The sequence below is a fragment of the Cheilinus undulatus genome, linkage group 16 (genome assembly GCF_018320785.1).
Source record: "Cheilinus undulatus linkage group 16, ASM1832078v1, whole genome shotgun sequence".
Lineage (NCBI taxonomy): Eukaryota > Metazoa > Chordata > Actinopteri > Labriformes > Labridae > Cheilinus > Cheilinus undulatus.
In genome coordinates this window covers 7389216-7407541 of record NC_054880.1, presented here as the reverse complement: position 1 = coordinate 7407541, position 18326 = coordinate 7389216, and the positions used below count along the sequence as shown (strand labels likewise).

Sequence of the window (18326 nt, the reverse complement as noted above, 5' to 3'; positions counted from 1 at the left end):
ATAAATCTAAAATAAATCTAAAATGTCTGCCATGTTGGTTTGTTTACATACCAGAATTCCTTGCGCTCAAACCGAAGTCGTAATTTGCCTGGAACGCTTTCAGGTCAGAACTCGGAGATTTCAACTGGGAAATTTCCGAGTTACAGGTTGCCTGGAACGCAGCATTACTTGAGAATGTTGAGAATGCATTTTTCCACCTTTATTTGCACTAATTGTCTCCTATGTATATAGTTATCTTTTGCACTGTGTTTTGCACACCCAGAGTCCTAGACTCCAGAAATGACTGCTGATTGTTCTAAACATGTATAGGTTCACATTTCAAATGTCAAATCAAAAATTCATGAGAAATAACAACATTTCTTCTCATAAAAGCCATGAAAAACAAATCTGTTTCTTAGTTTTTCTTCTTTTAAACTGCTGATAATTCCATATAATGTGCAATAATCATTAACCAGATGTTGAAAAGTCAAGTTCAAGTACTCCTGGGAAAAGGGACCAAAGTTCTCAGACTCAGGGCATTTCCTGACCATTTTACAGCCACAATAACAAAATATGTCCAAATCACCATTTTTAGACTCAGTAGGTCAAGGGTTAATCAGCAGGTTTGCAGTTTCTTCAGCTAATCCATGCCTGTAGCTCCGCCTCTTTCACCTCAAATGATGCTGATTGGTCCGGTTATTCCCTGACCTGGAACAAACCAATCAGCATGAGGCTTTGTAAGATGGATATACCTGATAACAGGCATGAAATCTGGACAACTCTGCCTTGGGAAGGTTAAGAACAATGTGATTGGCTGAAGAGCAACACATGAGACGACCTACCATGAAGTCCAGAAAAGCTCTGTTGTTTTGATTGAATCCCACAAGACTCCAGCCTGACACGCCTCTCAGGTAAACCTCTCATAGATGGTGTTTGGGAAAGTGTGCTAATGTGCTTTTCTATAATGATCAGTTGAAGTTTACTTCCTAATATTATTATAAGCCTTCAACATTTTCTTCTTCTTCTATGTTTTCTGTTTTGCACCAAACACCAAGTCTAGTCAGCCTTGTATGTGAAAATGTAGAAAGCAATAAAACCTGATTCTGATATTATTTCAACAATAATTAAGGATTGGAAACTCAGACCAAAAAAAATCCAGTTTTTTGATAGACTGAAAATTAAAACATGATTAACTGATCATTTATATGAAAGTTGCTGCAGCCATAAACTAGAGGATGAGGAGAGTGCATTCATACTGACTTATAAAAACTCTTCAGACTATTTCAATGACAGAAATGCTTCCAAGCACTAAAATGCATCCACAGCTACAGATGATACATGCCATAAATCCTCCAACCTCCCCTAAAGCAAACAAACCTGCTGTGATAATCATGCGTTAGCGTGGCACTGACCCGTTTTCAGACACAGCCTGTCGAAGTCGGTGCAGCAGCTGTAGTAGGTCTTGCACAGATTGTCACACCTACATATTGGAGGTTTGGCCTCGTCCAGCTCAAAGCAGCGTCCTTTACAGGATCCCACCAAGCTCCCCCTCTCAGACACGTCTGCACCAGGACAGAGAGGGACAGTCATGCTGGATTTACTCGCTATCAGATGTGCTTCTACCTTTGTGAAGAGAAATGAGTTTACATCTTTACAGAACATTCAGACAGAAGAGACGGACTAAAAGACATTTTAAAACCTCTGCAGCTGCTGGAAAACAAGCACAGAAATGTTCTGGACTACCCTGGAAGGACCCTGGACACAGTTTTCCTCAATTTGAACAGAAATGGTGTGAACACAAAGTTCTGTTTGGTCCATGGCGTTGTCTGCTTAAGGCGGGGGTGTCAAACTCAGTCCCAGCAGGGGCCAGATTCTGGGTTTAGGTCTAACCTGAGGGCCTAACAGGGCCAACACAACCTTAAACCGTCAACCTCATTTTCACTAGTAATATAATATGAAAAAAAAACAACTGATAAGTTTAAAAATTTCAGCTTCTTAGTTCAAAAGATCAGAACAGGATATTAGAAATAGAAAAATAGTTTGAAGGACAAATATAATAGAAAATATAATAAATATAATAGAAAGCCATAGTAATGAGTCAGAAAGATCAAAATATGACTTGAAATTTAAAATTGGGAGTTTAAAAGATAAAAATGTGACATATAAAGTCCAAATTATGAGTTGAAAAGGCCAAAGTATGAAATGAAAAGTCAAAATCATAAGTTTGAGTCGTAATCTTGAGATGCAAAATTAAAAATCTGAAATAAAAACACAGCATAATTTCTGTCCCCACATTCTTGACTTTTTATGAAATCTTTCTTTCTCTTTACTCCTTTTATACTGGAGTAAATCAGCAGACCTCATACTGGTGGGCCAGTTAGAGTACAAACATGATATGATCCTGTGGGCTGGATATCATCATTCCACAGGCCAGATGTGGCCCCCGGGCCTTGAGTTTGACACCTCTGGCTTAAGGGAAATAATGCTCTTATGACTGCATGCAAACGTCCGTATGCGTGCAGTCAGGGTTACAGGTAACCTGTCAGCTTTCACCTGTCTCTAAAAACAGACGTATGCGTGCAGTCAGGGTTACAGGTAACCTGTCAGCTTTCACCTGTCTCTAAAAACGGACGTATGCGTGCAGTCAGGGTTACAGGTAACCTGTCAGCTTTCTCCTGTCTCTAAAAACGGATGTATGCGTGCAGTCAGGGTTACAGGTAACCTGTCAGCTTTCTCCTGTCTCTAAAAACGGACGTATGCGTGCAGTCAGGGTTACAGGTAACCTGTCAGCTTTCTCCTGTCTCTAAAAACGTCCGTATGCGTGCAGTCAGGGTTACAGGTAACCTGTCAGCTTTCACCTGTCTCTAAAAACAGACGTATGCGTGCAGTCAGGGTTACAGGTAACCTGTCAGCTTTCACCTGTCTCTAAAAACGGACGTATGCGTGCAGTCAGGGTTACAGGTAACCTGTCAGCTTTCTCCTGTCTCTAAAAACGGACGTATGCGCAGCCAGGGTTACAGGTAACCTGTCAGCTTTCACCTGTCTCTAAAAACGGACGTATGCGTGCAGTCAGGGTTACAGGTAACCTGTCAGCTTTCTCCTGTCTCTAAAAACGGATGTATGCGTGCAGTCAGGGTTACAGGTAACCTGTCAGCTTTCTCCTGTCTCTAAAAACGGACGTATGCGTGCAGTCAGGGTTACAGGTAACCTGTCAGCTTTCTCCTGTCTCTAAAAACGGACGTGCAGTCAGGGTTACAGGTAACCTGTCAGCTTTCTCCTGTCTCTAAAAACGGACGTGCAGTCCGGGTTACAGGTAACCTGTCAGCTTTCACCTCTCTCTAAAAACAGACGTATGCGTGCAGTCAGGGTTACAGGTAACCTGTCAGCTTTCACCTGTCTCTAAAAACGGACGTATGCGTGCAGTCAGGGTTACAGGTAACCTGTCAGCTTTCACCTGTCTCTAAAAACGGACGTATGCGTGCAGTCAGGGTTACAGGTAACCTGTCAGCTTTCTCCTGTCTCTAAAAACGGATGTATGCGTGCAGTCAGGGTTACAGGTAACCTGTCAGCTTTCTCCTGTCTCTAAAAACGGACGTATGCGTGCAGTCAGGGTTACAGGTAACCTGTCAGCTTTCTCCTGTCTCTAAAAACGTCCGTATGCGTGCAGTCAGGGTTACAGGTAACCTGTCAGCTTTCTCCTGTCTCTAAAAACGTCCGTATGCGTGCAGTCAGGGTTACAGGTAACCTGTCAGCTTTCTCCTGTCTCTAAAAACGGATGTATGCGTGCAGTCAGGGTTACAGGTAACCTGTCAGCTTTCACCTGTCTCTAAAAACGGACGTATGCGTGCAGTCAGGGTTACAGGTAACCTGTCAGCTTTCTCCTGTCTCTAAAAACGGACGTATGCGTGCAGTCAGGGTTACAGGTAACCTGTCAGCTTTCACCTGTCTCTAAAAACGGACGTATGCGTGCAGTCAGGGTTACAGGTAACCTGTCAGCTTTCACCTGTCTCTAAAAACGGACGTATGCGTGCAGTCAGGGTTACAGGTAACCTGTCAGCTTTCACCTGTCTCTAAAAACGGACGTATGCGTGCAGTCAGGGTTACAGGTAACCTGTCAGCTTTCTCCTGTCTCTAAAAACGGACGTATGCGTGCAGTCAGGGTTACAGGTAACCTGTCAGCTTTCTCCTGTCTCTAAAAACGGATGTATGCGTGCAGTCAGGGTTACAGGTAACCTGTCAGCTTTCTCCTGTCTCTAAAAACGGATGTATGCGTGCAGTCAGGGTTACAGGTAACCTGTCAGCTTTCACCTGTCTCTAAAAACGGACGTATGCGTGCAGTCAGGGTTACAGGTAACCTGTCAGCTTTCACCTGTCTCTAAAAACGGACGTATGCGTGCAGTCAGGGTTACAGGTAACCTGTCAGCTTTCACCTGTCTCTAAAAACGTCCGTATGCGTGCAGTCAGGGTCCGTGCTCTGAGCTTAGATCACAAAAACTTCCACAGTAGCAGGATGGGCTCCACTGTCTGATGGAGCTTAAACAAATGTTGACCTCAGAGGCTGCAGTAGCTCCTTCTTTCTTTCTTTTTGCCAACCATCTGTGTGCATGGACAGACAGATGTTAGAATGTTAAGAAGATCAGCGGGGGGGAGGTGAGGGCGAAGTGGGGGGGGTCACTGCACCTGACACTGAAGGAAACACTCATTAGAAAACACCCTCCAACTAAAAGCGGCCCCTCTCTGAGGATTTTCTTTGACCCTGAGCAGCTTTTTCCATCCGTCCGGACACGCAGGCTTTTCTCACCTTTAACTGGAGAGGGGGGGCTGTCTCCGCCCTCCGACGGCCCGCTGGCTTGGAAAACATAAGCTGAGCTGACATCAGAACGCCACAGACAGAACAAAACCACTACCTGCAGAGAGAAACAGAGGAGACATGGTAAAAATGGACTCTGGAGGATTAATGGACCCAGCAGAGGCCGAGCAGCTCAAGAACGCCGGACCAGGAGAAGGATGTTTGAGACCTGAGCCTGGCTCCGCTGGGTTTCAGCTCAAACTGCTGCACAGCTTAAAGACATAGGAGCTCATGCTGTGTCAGTGTTGACTGCATTTCTTGCAGAGAAGATACGACTGTCATTTATTTCTCCTCCTTCCACGTCATTTAGAGCAGAGGTTCTCAACCTTTTCAGCCCGTGACCCCAACATAAAGGTGCCAGAGACCGGGACCCCCGCTGGTTGGACAGCCATGAACAGTCTAGAATAGTCATGGAGACAAGGCCGTCCATGAAGGGGGATAAAGGGGAGAGCTTTCTGGGACCCAGCCAAACTGGGGGACCACGGAGGTCAGCACAACCATGGTCCATAGTAAAGTTAAGCTCTGATATCCATTCATTTTACATTCAACCTGACAATTACTCTTGTCAAAGAAACAAACATCCTTTTATTTAAATAATCTGTGTTGTAAAAATCCTTAAAAATGTAAATCCCTTTAGTTAAAAAAGGATTAAAATGGTCGAAATATTGCTAAAATAGGTAAGTAAAGGCAAAAAGATGGTGGAAGAGGTGGTGAAGTTTGATTTTAAAAGTAGCAGAAATGGGTTAGAAGTGGCAAAAAGTAGATAAAAAGGCAAAAATGGGCATACATAGTGGTAAAAAGGAGACAAAATGTGGCTGAAATGGTTTTAAATCGGTAAAAAGGAAGGAAATTTGTTGAAATGGGATGAAAAATTAATATAATCTGGCAAAAAAGGGTTAACTGAGCAAGAGAAAAATAGATATTGGCAGAAATTGGTTAAACAAGCAAAAATTGGCATATCAAAAGGTGAAATGGGGTTAAATCAGGTAAAAAAAAAAGTTTGACAAAATTGGTGTAAAGTGGCAACTAGGGGTGTCAACGACTAAGGTTTTTCATAGTCAAACCTGATTCGTCAGATTTTCTGGACATTTAGAACAACTACCGGACATTTGCTTTAACATTACTTTGCTGCATTAACAGCAGCACAACGCATAAATCTCTCTCTTATTTTTTGTGTAAATGGTTTAAAGTATCAAAATGAAAGCTTACACACACAGTCAGTTACACACTATACGCCCAGGTTAAACACATAAATGACAACAGTTAGCTTCACATCAGCACCGTTAGCCTGTTAGCTCATTGGCCGCTACTATAACTTTGCAGCTTACAACAAATACCATCCTCCACCGACAACAACGAAGCATCTACACACATAACAGAAGTGCTCTGTTCACTGGACACTGTGTTAGGACTACATTTCACATGAAAAATGAGTCTTACCGTCAGCTGCTAATATCAGACCTCATGATAACTGTAACCTCTGCTAAAGCTGGAAATCCAACCATCCTGGTTTATTTGGACTAATCCCGAAAAGACAAAAGCTCCACAGCAGATAGTCCGGTCCAGTCCTCCTCTCATTAACGGCTTATCCAAGACTACTTCTGCTAATTAGCCGGCGTAGGCCTCTCTCTCTCTGCTGCTGCATCGGTGTTTACGGCGCTCTGCTATAGTTCCCTTTGTTTCAGGCTCTTCATTACTCACAGCGATGGCACAAAATCCCTCCATACCACTGGTGATATTAAGCCTTTGGTTAACCAGGAAAACCTCACTGAGATTAAAATTCTGCTTTACGACAAAGCTCTGGTCAAACTGTCCACTTTCCCTGCAGAGTCCCCAGCGATACTGAGCATGGGCAGAGAGGTAGATTTGCTTTGACGTCATCGTGCATACATAATTAGCCATGTGCTTGCTGTCTGAGGTGATTAACAACCTCAGCACCGCAGGACAGTGGGTGGAGTCTGATCCCACTATGAGGTTCATAGTGGGATCAGACTCCTCTGAATCGAATCGCCGACTATTCCAGGTCACCCCTAGTGGCAACAGCGTAATTTTAAAAATATTCTTCATTTTTTATGACAACTGGAGACCCCCCTCCCAGTCTCTCGCAACCCCCAGGGAGGTCCAGACCCCACTATAGAGACAACTTTTTTTTATCAATCAGTGTATTTATTTTTTGTGAAAATACGTTACATTTCTTGTCAGTTTTCATTGAAATTCTACCGTTAATTTCGATCCTCAGCCATTGAAGGAAATTTACGAGCCGTTGCTGCTAAACGTTTTAATTGTGAGATGGCGATGATGTCATCACCCGTGGCCGGAGTAGTCTCCCAAACCATTTTTGTGTTTTGCAGTTGAGTCCACTAGATAGTCCACTATAAGCTGCTCACTATAGAGTGGATAGGGAGGAGGGAATGAGTGAGGGGTTTCGGACACAGCCTTAGATTCACGGGTGCTGATGGAGTGGTGGGTGAATAAAAGAGAGCACCAGAGTGATGTGTGACAGACAACAGCTCAGTCTGAGGCCCCGTCCACACGGAGACGAGAATGATATATTGCCGTTCCGTTTTGAAAAGGATGGAATTGTTTCGCTGAAACGCTGAAAAAGCTGTAGTATATATGCCAAGCCTGTAGGCTACGTGGCGCCGTAACGCTGCCACAGACATGCACCAAAAGAGAGAAGAACATCACAGAAAACTGACACAAACTTCCTTCTAGTTGCCCTTCTGGTTGTTCTCCATGTTGGTTTAAGAGCATGTGGTGTGTGCGTTTCGCGGCGGTGGTAAAGGAGCATCAGATTTTGCTGTGAAAGCCATAACAAGCTCAGTAGCTTCTGCAGCATGAACACAAATCTGTAATCCTCCATGTTTGTTTTGGTCGGACGTGCACACGCCTTACGAGAGCTATGCTATGTGTGACGTAATCGTTTCAAGAAAGATGTGGATAGCCGTCCACACGGAGATGAAACGGTAGTCGTTTACGGATTTATGCACTCTGGGACCCGTTTTCAAAAAGTATCGTTTATAGTCACCCGAAACGCCATTTCCGTGTGGATGAAACGCCGATCCGACAAAAGACTTTTGCGTATACTCCTGAATTTGTTTCCTCCTTCCGTGTGGACGGGGCCTGAGTCCAGTCCTGAGTCTCTAACAGACATCGGCCGGTTCACAGGTGGATGTCCAGCAGATTTAAATGTTAGATGACGTTGTATTTTAGCAGAATCTTTGAATAAAGTGAAAGTAATTTCACATCCAGCTAGTTTCCATGCGGCGCTGGGGTTGTGTTTCTACTCAGGCAGCGAGCACACGTGTAAATTCATCAGATCACGTCAAACCAAGCCTCTCTGAGGGAGTTCAGAGCTACTGGAAACTATGCAGGGAAATCCTCACCAGAACTCTTAAACAGATGTTTAACTCAGTGAGTTTTCCTGGTTAGATAAAGGTTCCATAAAATCATGGGTGCTACGGGAGGATTTAGAGTTAGTCATCGCTGTGGCTGATAAAGAGGCTGAAACAAAGAGAACTGTAGACGGCTGAGCGGCACCGATGCAGCAGACGCCAACCATGTCTTGTAGAACAGCGTGGACTGCTTTTGGCTGATAGCGAGGGCGCCATCTCTCTTCCTCCTAGCTGGTTGTTCATGCTCAGGATGTCCTGGCTAATTAGCAGCAGCAGTAGATAACCCATCAGTGAGAGGAGGACTGGACCAGACCATCCTCTGTGGAGCTTTGTCTTTGTGGGACTAGTCCTAACAAACCAGGATGGTTGATTTCCAGCTTTAGCGGAGGTTACAGTTAAAATCATCATGAGGACTAATATGACGGTAAGACTCATTTATCATTCATAATGTGGAGTTTTAACCTGGTGTGTAGTTAACAGAGCACTGCTGAGTTATCTGATTGGATGACTAGTTGTCAGTAGAAGATTGTATTTGGCTGTTGTAAGCTGTTAAGTTATGGTAGCAGCTAATGCTAACAGGCTAACTGTGCTAATGTGACGCTAACGCTGTTGTTTATGTGTTTAACACGAATGCATGTGTGGAAGGAAAAGCTCACGGCTTTCTTTCTGTCTGCTAAAAACCACAGAGACAAATGAGAGGGCGTCTCTGTGCAGGTATTTCTGAGGTCTGGTCATGTGACTGTGTCTACCAGGCTGTGATAAAAGGCTAACGGTTACTCTGGTTTCTACTGACTCAGTTTTTGGTCTGCTTTAGTGCAGACTTGAAGATTTATCACAGAGTTTCAGATGTTGCTGCTGTTAAATCGATAGAAGCAAATGTCCGGCGTTTGCTCTAAACAGTCTAACGGTCATTTTGACTGGAGACTAGAAATGTCTGGCAGAAGCTCTGAGTCCAGTTATTATTTCACTCTGATGCTAGAACCTCCAGGTAAAAAGCCAGACACCACCTGTTTGTGTCTGTGTGATTGACCTGAAGCACAGCAGTGAGTAAAAACCTCTCTTCTCTTAGTTTAATATCTGTAATAACAGTAACATGCAGTGAGTGTGCTTGCTCTGCACAGCGTCTCTGTCAGTCTAGTTTTAACACAAGCTGTGAGCTGTAATGACCCACCACTGCAGTTCCTCTAATAACCACTTAAACAGCTATTTGTAGATGTGTTTAAAGTCGTGACTCGCTTGTTTAAGTCCATGATGAGTCTAAGAAATGAGCTGTGGTGTTAAACACTGTCAGAGAAGCAGCTATAATCACAGCTGGAATAGCTGCTAAAGCTAAGGCGCATGCATAATTACGTCACTATTATATATTCAGATTGTGGTTATTAAACATTTCATTATTCTGCATTTCATACATTTATCAAACTTTACAACTTTAAAGGTCACGTATTTGACCCCTTCAAGGCAAGTTTACATTGGTCTGAACGGTCCCCAAAACATGCCTGTGAAGTTTGTTGCTGAAAAAAACACTCCAGTATCTAAAACCCCCTCTGTTTCATCGCTGTTCAAGACAAGCTATTTCTGTGTCTGTGGCTTTAAATGTTACTTAGCTGTCTGACTCCGCCTCTGACTCCGCCCCTCACAGGAAATGGATGTGGCTTACTAGATGTGGCTCTCCTGATCGTCAGCTGAGAGGAGGATCAGGAGAGAAGGGTGGAGCTTTCTTCCAAGCAAGGAGGGCGAACCTAACCTGGGGGCGGGCCTAACTAACATGACATCATGAGGGGAAAATCTGCTTTTAGCACACATTTTCTGAAATGTGGTGAAAGAGAGGGCGAGGATGAATTTTTCTGATTCTTTCTGATTCTAACAAAACTATGTGCCCCTGGCCTGTCCTGAAACAAGCCTTTATCAGATTTTCCCCTTATGATGTCATGTGGGGAGTTAGCCCTGCCCCCCCAGGTTCGACTGGCCCTGCTTGGAAGAAAGCTCTGCCGTCCTCTCCTGATCTTCCTCTCAGATCAGGAGAGCCATATCCATGAAACCACATCCATTTCCTGAGAGGGGAGGGGTCAGGGGCGGAGTCAGACAGCTCAGCAACATTTAAAGCCACAGACACAGACACAGCTGGTTCTGAGCAGGGCTGAAACAGAGGAGGTTTTAGACATGCAAACATCCAATACTGGAGTGTTTTTACAGAAACAAAATTCACATGCATGTTTTGGGGACCTCTGAGACTGATATAAACTCGTCCTAAAGGTGTAAAATACGTGCCCTCTAAAACCAGCAGTGTCTCAGTCTTTGTGGTGTTGTACGGGCAGACTGAGCCGTAGCGGTCTGATTCTTCTACTGAGGGGTTTGCCTTCTCCTCCTCTTACAAGGCTGAGCTTTTTTTTTTTTTTTTAGCAATGCCATGTACAGGGATAGACAGGTATATGTGGCTTTAAAGTGTAAGTGAACCCCTGGCTCAGAGCTAACTCCGCCCACTTCAAAATTCAAAAATGCACAGAAAGTGAGCAGTTTGGTTCCGAGAGGAGGGAGGGGAAAAGGACGGAGTTTTCCCTTTGAGGCGGGAGTGACAGTGATGTCCCCTTATCAGAGAGAGACAAGGTCCCACAGCACTGCTGCCTCATAGCGATCTGTGAAAGAGGAGGAGTTTTCCCTCCACAGTCCCCTGAATAAGGCTATAGTATGGCGGGGAACTGTGGTGGTCCTGAGCACTATCTGTTCGGGTCGTTTGCTCCGGCAGCGGCGTTACTACAGCCAGAGCTCTCAGAGCTGATCAGTGCAGGAGAGGATGGGAGTGGTCTCTGAGTGGTAAAGTCAGCTAGAGGCGGTAACGCTCTGCCTTTCATATAGAGTTTGTGACGTAGAAACCTACTGACGGTCCGTTTCTACCTCACATGAGCCCCAACTTTTCAGAAAAGATTTTTCAAGGCAGATGTCTGTTTGAGCTAATTAAAAGCCGTAAAATCCAGATTTTTATCAGTTTGGTGTAAATTTCAGCTATAACACCAACATGGATGTGTTTAATCGTAGTTCAGTAAATTACCTCAGTGTACAGATGAAAAAAAGTTAAAGTGTTCACTACCTCTTTAAGGACTGGCCCTGACCAGATTAGAACCCCCAATCTCCTGTCCCAAAGTCAGCGATGTAAACCACTCAGATATCCTGCCACTAGACACATTCATGATCACCAAAGGGGTCAAAGGTCAGCTGACAGAGAGGAGAGGTGACCTGGATAAGCTGCATGATTGTGTTCCTAGTTTAGCTCTGAGAAGGGACGGAACTAAACCTCTTCAGATAAAGGTTCAGGTCCAGAGAAAGACCACGACAACACAACAAAGCCTGGATGTACAAGGCTGTACAGCCCAGAGGAAAAGTCTGATCCTGCCATTAAGCCACAACCATTTCCTGAGAGGGGCGGAGTCAGGGGCGGAGTCAGACAGCTGGTTCTGAGCAGGGCTGAAACAGAGCAGGTTTTAGACATGAAAAAATCCAATAGTGGAGTGTTTTTACAGAAACAAACTTCACAGGTGTGTTTTAAGGACCACTGAGACCGATATAAACTTGTGTTTAAGGGGTAAAAATGTGACCTTGAGATTTAAGTGAGAGCTGTTTTGGTGGGAGGGGCAGAGCTGTAAAAGAAGGAAGGGTGCGCTCCATTTGCCACACATAAAAACATACAGACAAAACCAGTTTATGCTATGGAGTCACTGGTTAACGACAATGATCTTGTTTTTCATGAAGACTAAATCGTGACTGAAAAAGCTCAGCCCACAGCCACACTCCTCCACGTGTTGATATTTGAATGCCATTTCACAAGACAGAGATAGATAATGTGGGTTTTTCTGCACAAGCCGTCCCTGATGACTAAACCCAGAAACCTTTGATTCAAACATCGAGGCTGCTTCACACTTACAGCAGGGTAATAAACCAGTAAAAGGGGGGTGAATACTTTTTATACACACTGGAACTGTAGATTTGTTTTAAATAAGGCACTGGGGGACAAAGGAATGGTGTGTACATTAAAATCATCTGACGCCTTATGACGGGACAATTCAGAGCCAGAACAGCCAGGGCCAGATTTTCTCCCCCCGGTATAAGCTCAGCTGTCCTCAGTGGTATCAGAGAAGCTCTGCTGGTAAAGCAGAGCAGCTCTCTAAAGGTGGAGGTTCTAGTGGTGAGAAGGACCCTGCTTTAACCAGCTGGATTTGGGAACTGAACCAGTTGTTAAACTGGTCTATGTTGGGGCGTCCCGTGGCGCTCTGTTGACCATACTGGCTGATGTTAGTGTGTCGTAAGCACGGGAAGTGCTGCAAAGATCAGATGTCATGAATCTTTCAGCTGCTTCTACTCTGCTGCTGGAGCTGGTCAGTTATTAGTTTCAGTAGTAGACCTGATCCTGGTCTAAGACTCACTCAGCAGGAGTTCATCGTCATGCTCCAGGTCCAAGGATGTTTAATCACAACTGAGAGGAGGAGATGCTCACATGAGAGGATTCAGTCTGAACATGTTTGACATTTCTGCTGCATGGATGACTTTGCTGGGAAATAAGAGAGAATAAAAGTGAAACCAGTAATCAGCCCCCCCCTCCCCATGGGGAGATGCTCCGAGTCATTCAGGGACATTCAAACTAAAGTGGAAGCAGACCAAGCAGAGCGAGTAAAGAGGAGAGTTTAGCAGAAGTTTAACAGATGTTTGATGGCTCAACTCGAACTAATATTCCTGAGAAACCCAACGGAAACTTCTCAAGCAACCCTGGAGTGGCCTTGAACACATGAGAGAGCCAGAGCAGTGTTACCAAAGCTGGGGGGCAGGGGCTGCCAAATGGGTCAGGAGATAACCCAGAGTGGTCACATGAGGAGTGCACACATTACAGATTATTATGCAAATGATTTTTTCCCTGATTTTCCTAGATAGTCGATGCAAATCGATCCCAATGAACATTTTTTGTTCAGAAATAAAAAAAACTCAAAATGCACTGTTCCACATTATTAAGCACAACAGAGTTTTAAAACATTTTATAGGTTGTAAAGAACTGAAAATGTTCATGTGTTGAATCTGCAGCATTAGGAGGTCATATTTACTGAAATCAAAGCTATTTCAATCAAAAACATCTGAACAGGCCAAGTTCATGTTAACATAGGAGCCCTTCTCTGATATCACCTTCACTATTCTTCATCCATTGAACTTGTGAGTTTTTGGAGAGTTTCTGCTTGAATTTCTTTGCAGGATGTCAGAATATCCTCCCAGAGCTGCTGTTTTGATGTGAACTGCCTCCCACCCTCATAGATCTTTAGCTTGAGGATGCTCCAAAGGTTCTCTAGGGTTAAAGGTCAGGGGAGGATGGGGGCCACACCATGAGTTTCTCTCCTTTTATGCCCATAGCAGCCAATGACACAGAGGGATTCTTTGCAGCATGAGATGGTTCATTGTCATGCATGCAGATCATTTTGCTACAGAAGGCACGGTTCTTCTTTTTGTACCATGGAAGAAAGTGGTCGGTCAGAAACTCTAGATACTTTGCTGAGGTCATTTTCACACCTTCAGGGACCCTAAAGGGGCCTATCAGCTCCGGCCCAGAACATGACTCCGCCCCCTCCTTGTTGATGTCCCGGCCTCATTGGGACATGGTGGCCATCCACCAACCATCCACTACTCCTCCATCTGGACCATCCAGGGTTGCACGGCACTCATCAGTTAACAAGACTGTTTGAAAATGAGTCTTCATGTATTTCTGGGCCCACTGCAACCGTTTCTGCTTGTGAGCATTGGTTAGGGGGGGCTGAATAGTAGGTTTATACACGACTGCAAGCCTCTGGAGGATCCTACACCTTGAGGTTGGTGGGACTCCAGAGGCACCAGCAGCTTCAAATACCTGTTTGCTGCTTTGTAATGGCATTTTAGCATCTGCTCTCTGAATCTGATGAATTAGTCTGTCAGAAACCTTCCTCATTATGTCTTTATCTGCAGGAACCCATCTGTGCTCTGAATCAGACACTAATTTCTTCACAGTACGATGATCACGATTAAGTTTTCCTGAAATCTCTCGTGTTTTCATTCCTTGTCCAGGGCATTTGAGCAGCAGAGGCTTTTCATCAGCAGAGATCCTTTTTCTTTCCCATATTGCTGAAACCTGTGGCCTGATTAATAATGTGAACGTCCTTCTCAAGGAGTTTTTCTGGTAAAATAATGATCACAGGTGTCTGAGATTGATGTCAGTGATCCACAGAGCCCTGAGACACAACACCATCCATGAATTTAACTGAAAAACTAAAAACTTTAATGTTTATGACACTAAAATTAAATCTGCATAATAATTTGGAACTCTCATATCTTCGGCCACATCTGATATGATGCACAAATCTAACACTGGTGTGTTCCTGAGCCCCCTGTGTGCACAGTGTATGTTTGTAAATCCATTAAAGAGAAGGAGCCGTCACAGAAACCACTCACATCAACATCCGATCATGTTCCATGCCAACAACAGAGTCCATCCTGCTGCTATGGAGGGTTATATGACCCTCATCCTACACCGGCTAACAGGACTGTCCCAGTTCCAGACATGTCTGCTGCACACGCGTGTTCCCTCTTATCAGAAGTACATAAACTTCATCATCTTCACTTTTATTTGAACCAAAAGAGAGATAGCAATGTGTAAATACATCAACATAAGGAAAGGTGTGTGGAATAGTTTCAGGAAATGTTCACGTAAGCACAGAATCACTAAAAACGCTGCAGTGCCAAGCCTGTAAAGAAAACTGAGCCAACTTTCTCCTGGTTCCTTCAGCTAGTTCTCCACGGTGGATTTAAGAACGTCTGGTGTCTGCTGTTCTCAGTGGTGGTAAAGGAGCTTCAGGTTTTTCTGATAAAGCCAGAATAAGCTCAGCAGCTTCTGCAGCACGATCACACTCCTGTAATCCACCATTGTTGTTTTGGTTTGACTCGTGCATGCAGCGTAAGTGGGCAATGTGTGATGTAATCGTTCCAAGAAAGATGCAGTAGGCCGTCCACACGGAGACGAAACGTTGAAAGATTTATTCACTCTGGGACCTGGTTTCAAAAAGTAGCGTTTACGGCTCCCGAAACCCCGATACAACAAAAAACTTTAGCGTGGGCACCCAGATGGTCGAGTGGTTTGAGGTGCAACCCACGTGCGCGGACGCCCGGGTTCAAGTCCGGCCTGTGGCTCTCCCCACTCTCTTCCTTGATTCTCAGTCTATCCTCTGTCCTCCTCTATCTAATAAAAGCATGAAAAGGCCCAAAAATAAATCAAAAAATGAAAAAAAAACTTTAGCTTATCCTCCTTTTGTCATTGTAACTTGTATTTGGACTTGTTTTTCCGACTTCCGACCGGAAGTGGCAAATAGAACTTCTCCCCAAGTCGTATTTACAACTCGTAAACTCAGTCTTTCACAGAGCACCACGACCTCGACGTCCCAACATGGTGGCACAAAGTATTAAATGTAGTAAAAACTTTGATTTTGACCTGTTGTCAGAACCGTTTGCTGTTTGTCAGTGCATCTTTAGAAACTGTAGACACAGCACTACCCTGCGGTTGCATGTCGTGTGCAGAAACAGTCTTTAAATACATGAAGTACTGCGCAATGTGCTGTTTTAAAGGTTTATCAGCTAACAACTGATCAATAGCTGGGTTTCCATTACACTTGGAAATGCGCAAAATCGAAATAGCGCAATAAAAAACTGGTAATGGAAACACCTGAATTTTGAAAAAAAAACTAAAATATCGCTAAAAACTTTGTACGCTTTCATGAGGAGGTTTTTCAGGCATGTCGATATAGAAATATATCGCAAAAGTGCAATGGAAACACTTTTTCCACATTTACAAGTCACGGGACGTGACGTACGGTGTCACATGACCAGTCACTCCGAGACAACGTGGTGTGGTTCGTGTGGACAGAAGAAGAGACGAGACTTTTCTTAACATCATACTTCTACCCTTATGCGTGGCTTTTGCCGTTCATACGGACTTTACCTCTGAACTATCATCCGTTGCCTTCGTCTTTTGTTCAAAATTATCAAGGCAACCGCCGTAGATGGAACCAAAACCGTACCAACACGCAGCAGGATTAGAGCGTCAAGCTTCCCTGCAGTGGATTCATGCAAGATGAGATTTTAGGAGAATTGTAAGGCCTATGCCCAAAACTCCCTTCAATGGAAACGCATTCAAAGCACAATGTACTCAATTGAAATTTAAGAAATATCACTTTTATTTTGTGAAAAAACTGTAATGGAAACCCAGCTAGTGATGCTAAAAACAATGACAGGCTAACACAAGAACCACAGCCGTCATTTTTACAATTATTTTTATTGATATATGCAAAGCACATACACGCATACTTACAGACATTATTTAAATGATTAACCCATGTATATACGAATTAATACACTATATATACATACAGTATATACATGGAGTACCTAGAAATTCAATGAACTTATTTAAGGATTCACTAATGTCCAGATATTTCATTGCTTTGTTGTGTTTCATTCCATGTAGTGGGCTCATATATTATTCTATTTCCATTTTAGATTGTTGTATCTTTAGTAACGTGTGAGTCCATTTACACTTATAAATATAATATTTACCAAAGAATACAAGTAAATTCAATATATGAAGCTTTTGACGGTTTCCATTTCCTTTATCATACTAAAACATTACATCCTTTTCTTTTAACTGACCTTTAGAGCTGGTTTCTACATTATAGAGCTGCTCTTCATCCAATCAAAACAAGCGACTAACGAGACACTCACTCATCGTGGTTATGACAGATCGAACACAAACAACTGGGAAATCCGTATTTGCAGACGAGTGTGACGTCATTCCCACTTCCCACTTCCGACCTCCGAGGTAAACGGAACGCAGCATTAAAGTGGAAACGTTTCCAATGGTCATGAAAACGTTCATTTTTCAACCCTGTTGTTGTCTAGGGTTTTTATTTTTGTTGTGATAAGATCAAACTGGTTCCAGTATGGCTTCCACCTTCCTAGTGTCCTGTTAAAGTTTATTATTCCTTTATTAGTGACGGCCATTTGTTCTTTTGTGTATCACCATGAAACATGGATATTTGAGTTTGGTCCTTGAAGCACAGCCTTACTTTTTAATTTTTTCTACCATCATTACGCTCCCTGATCTTCATCCTCATGTCTAAGGTGACCGTGATGAAGATGAAGATGATGTGGGATGATGTCAGAACGAGGACAGTCCACGGTGTAACCATTAACCTGCAGCTCGTGCTTACATTACCTCCCCCAGCTTAGTAAACTGATGTGTCACTGTTGACGTTGAGCCCCATCATCATCCTCACTGCCCTCACCATCATCAGACATTCTGCCCCTCCAAAATAAAAGCCCTCTCCTCTCCATAATTCATATCAGTTACGTAACATCCTGTCTTAAGGTGAAGCCTCCAGACTCGAAGGCTCGCATTGATGTGAGTCAAAGTGCAGCTCTGCAGGTCGATATGGGGGGGGGGGAGGGGGGGGGCGCTCATTAGGAAGCCCTAATGAGCGCTAAAACAAAGACACGAGAGTCAGACAGCAGGACAACCACAGTCTTACCGTACCAGATTTCCCAGGAGCATGATCCAGGCAGACAACCTCTGGGCATTCCCTCTGCGCAAAAACAGAAAGAGCGGAAAATGTGGCCAACGTCCGGGAGAAACTCCAGAGTACGCCTGAGCAGATCGATGGAGCAGGGGTCCAACTCTCTCTCCCTCTCCCTCTCTCTCTCTCTCTCTCCAGTTGTTTGCCTTTGCCTCTCTCGGTCTCGGGCCAATAAGCGTGAAGTAATGGTGACAGCTGCGCTCTGGTACAAGAGTGCGTCAGGTCGGGGTGACGCTCCAGAGTCCAGCATGCAGTGAGGAGAGAGAGAGAGAGAGAGAGAGAGAGAGAAGGGGGGCACCCAGAGGGAGGGCAGGGTTGTATAATGTGCAGTTTTCACTTGGTCTTAAAGGAATATGGAGGGTTTCATGGAGACAACTAAACCATCAGGTTGTCCTTGTGGATGAAGTCCAGCTTCAGTCTTCTGACCATGGCTGGAGTAGTTTTTAAATCACAATGGAGAGTTCTGGACCTCTGTGGTAC

At 44.1% G+C, this 18326-nt stretch overlaps 1 protein-coding gene across 2 annotated transcripts in view; it reads right to left on the bottom strand.

Moving 5' to 3' along the window:
• LOC121523992 (ectonucleotide pyrophosphatase/phosphodiesterase family member 2-like) overlaps positions 1-18065 on the bottom strand; it is an 85962-nt gene extending 67897 nt beyond the window's left edge. Inside the window, exons 1-3 of one of the 2 annotated variants that reach the window (XM_041809130.1) lie at positions 17807-18065; positions 4781-4886; positions 1392-1541 (exon numbers count right to left, since the gene is read on the bottom strand). In XM_041809130.1, the coding sequence (XP_041665064.1) occupies positions 1392-1541; positions 4781-4886; positions 17807-17824 (274 nt within the window). In that variant the 5' untranslated portion in view covers positions 17825-18065. The remainder of the gene's footprint in view (positions 1-1391; positions 1542-4780; positions 4887-17806) is intronic. The other variant, XM_041809131.1, reaches the window with a different exon arrangement.
• Positions 18066-18326: the final 261 nt, after the last annotated feature.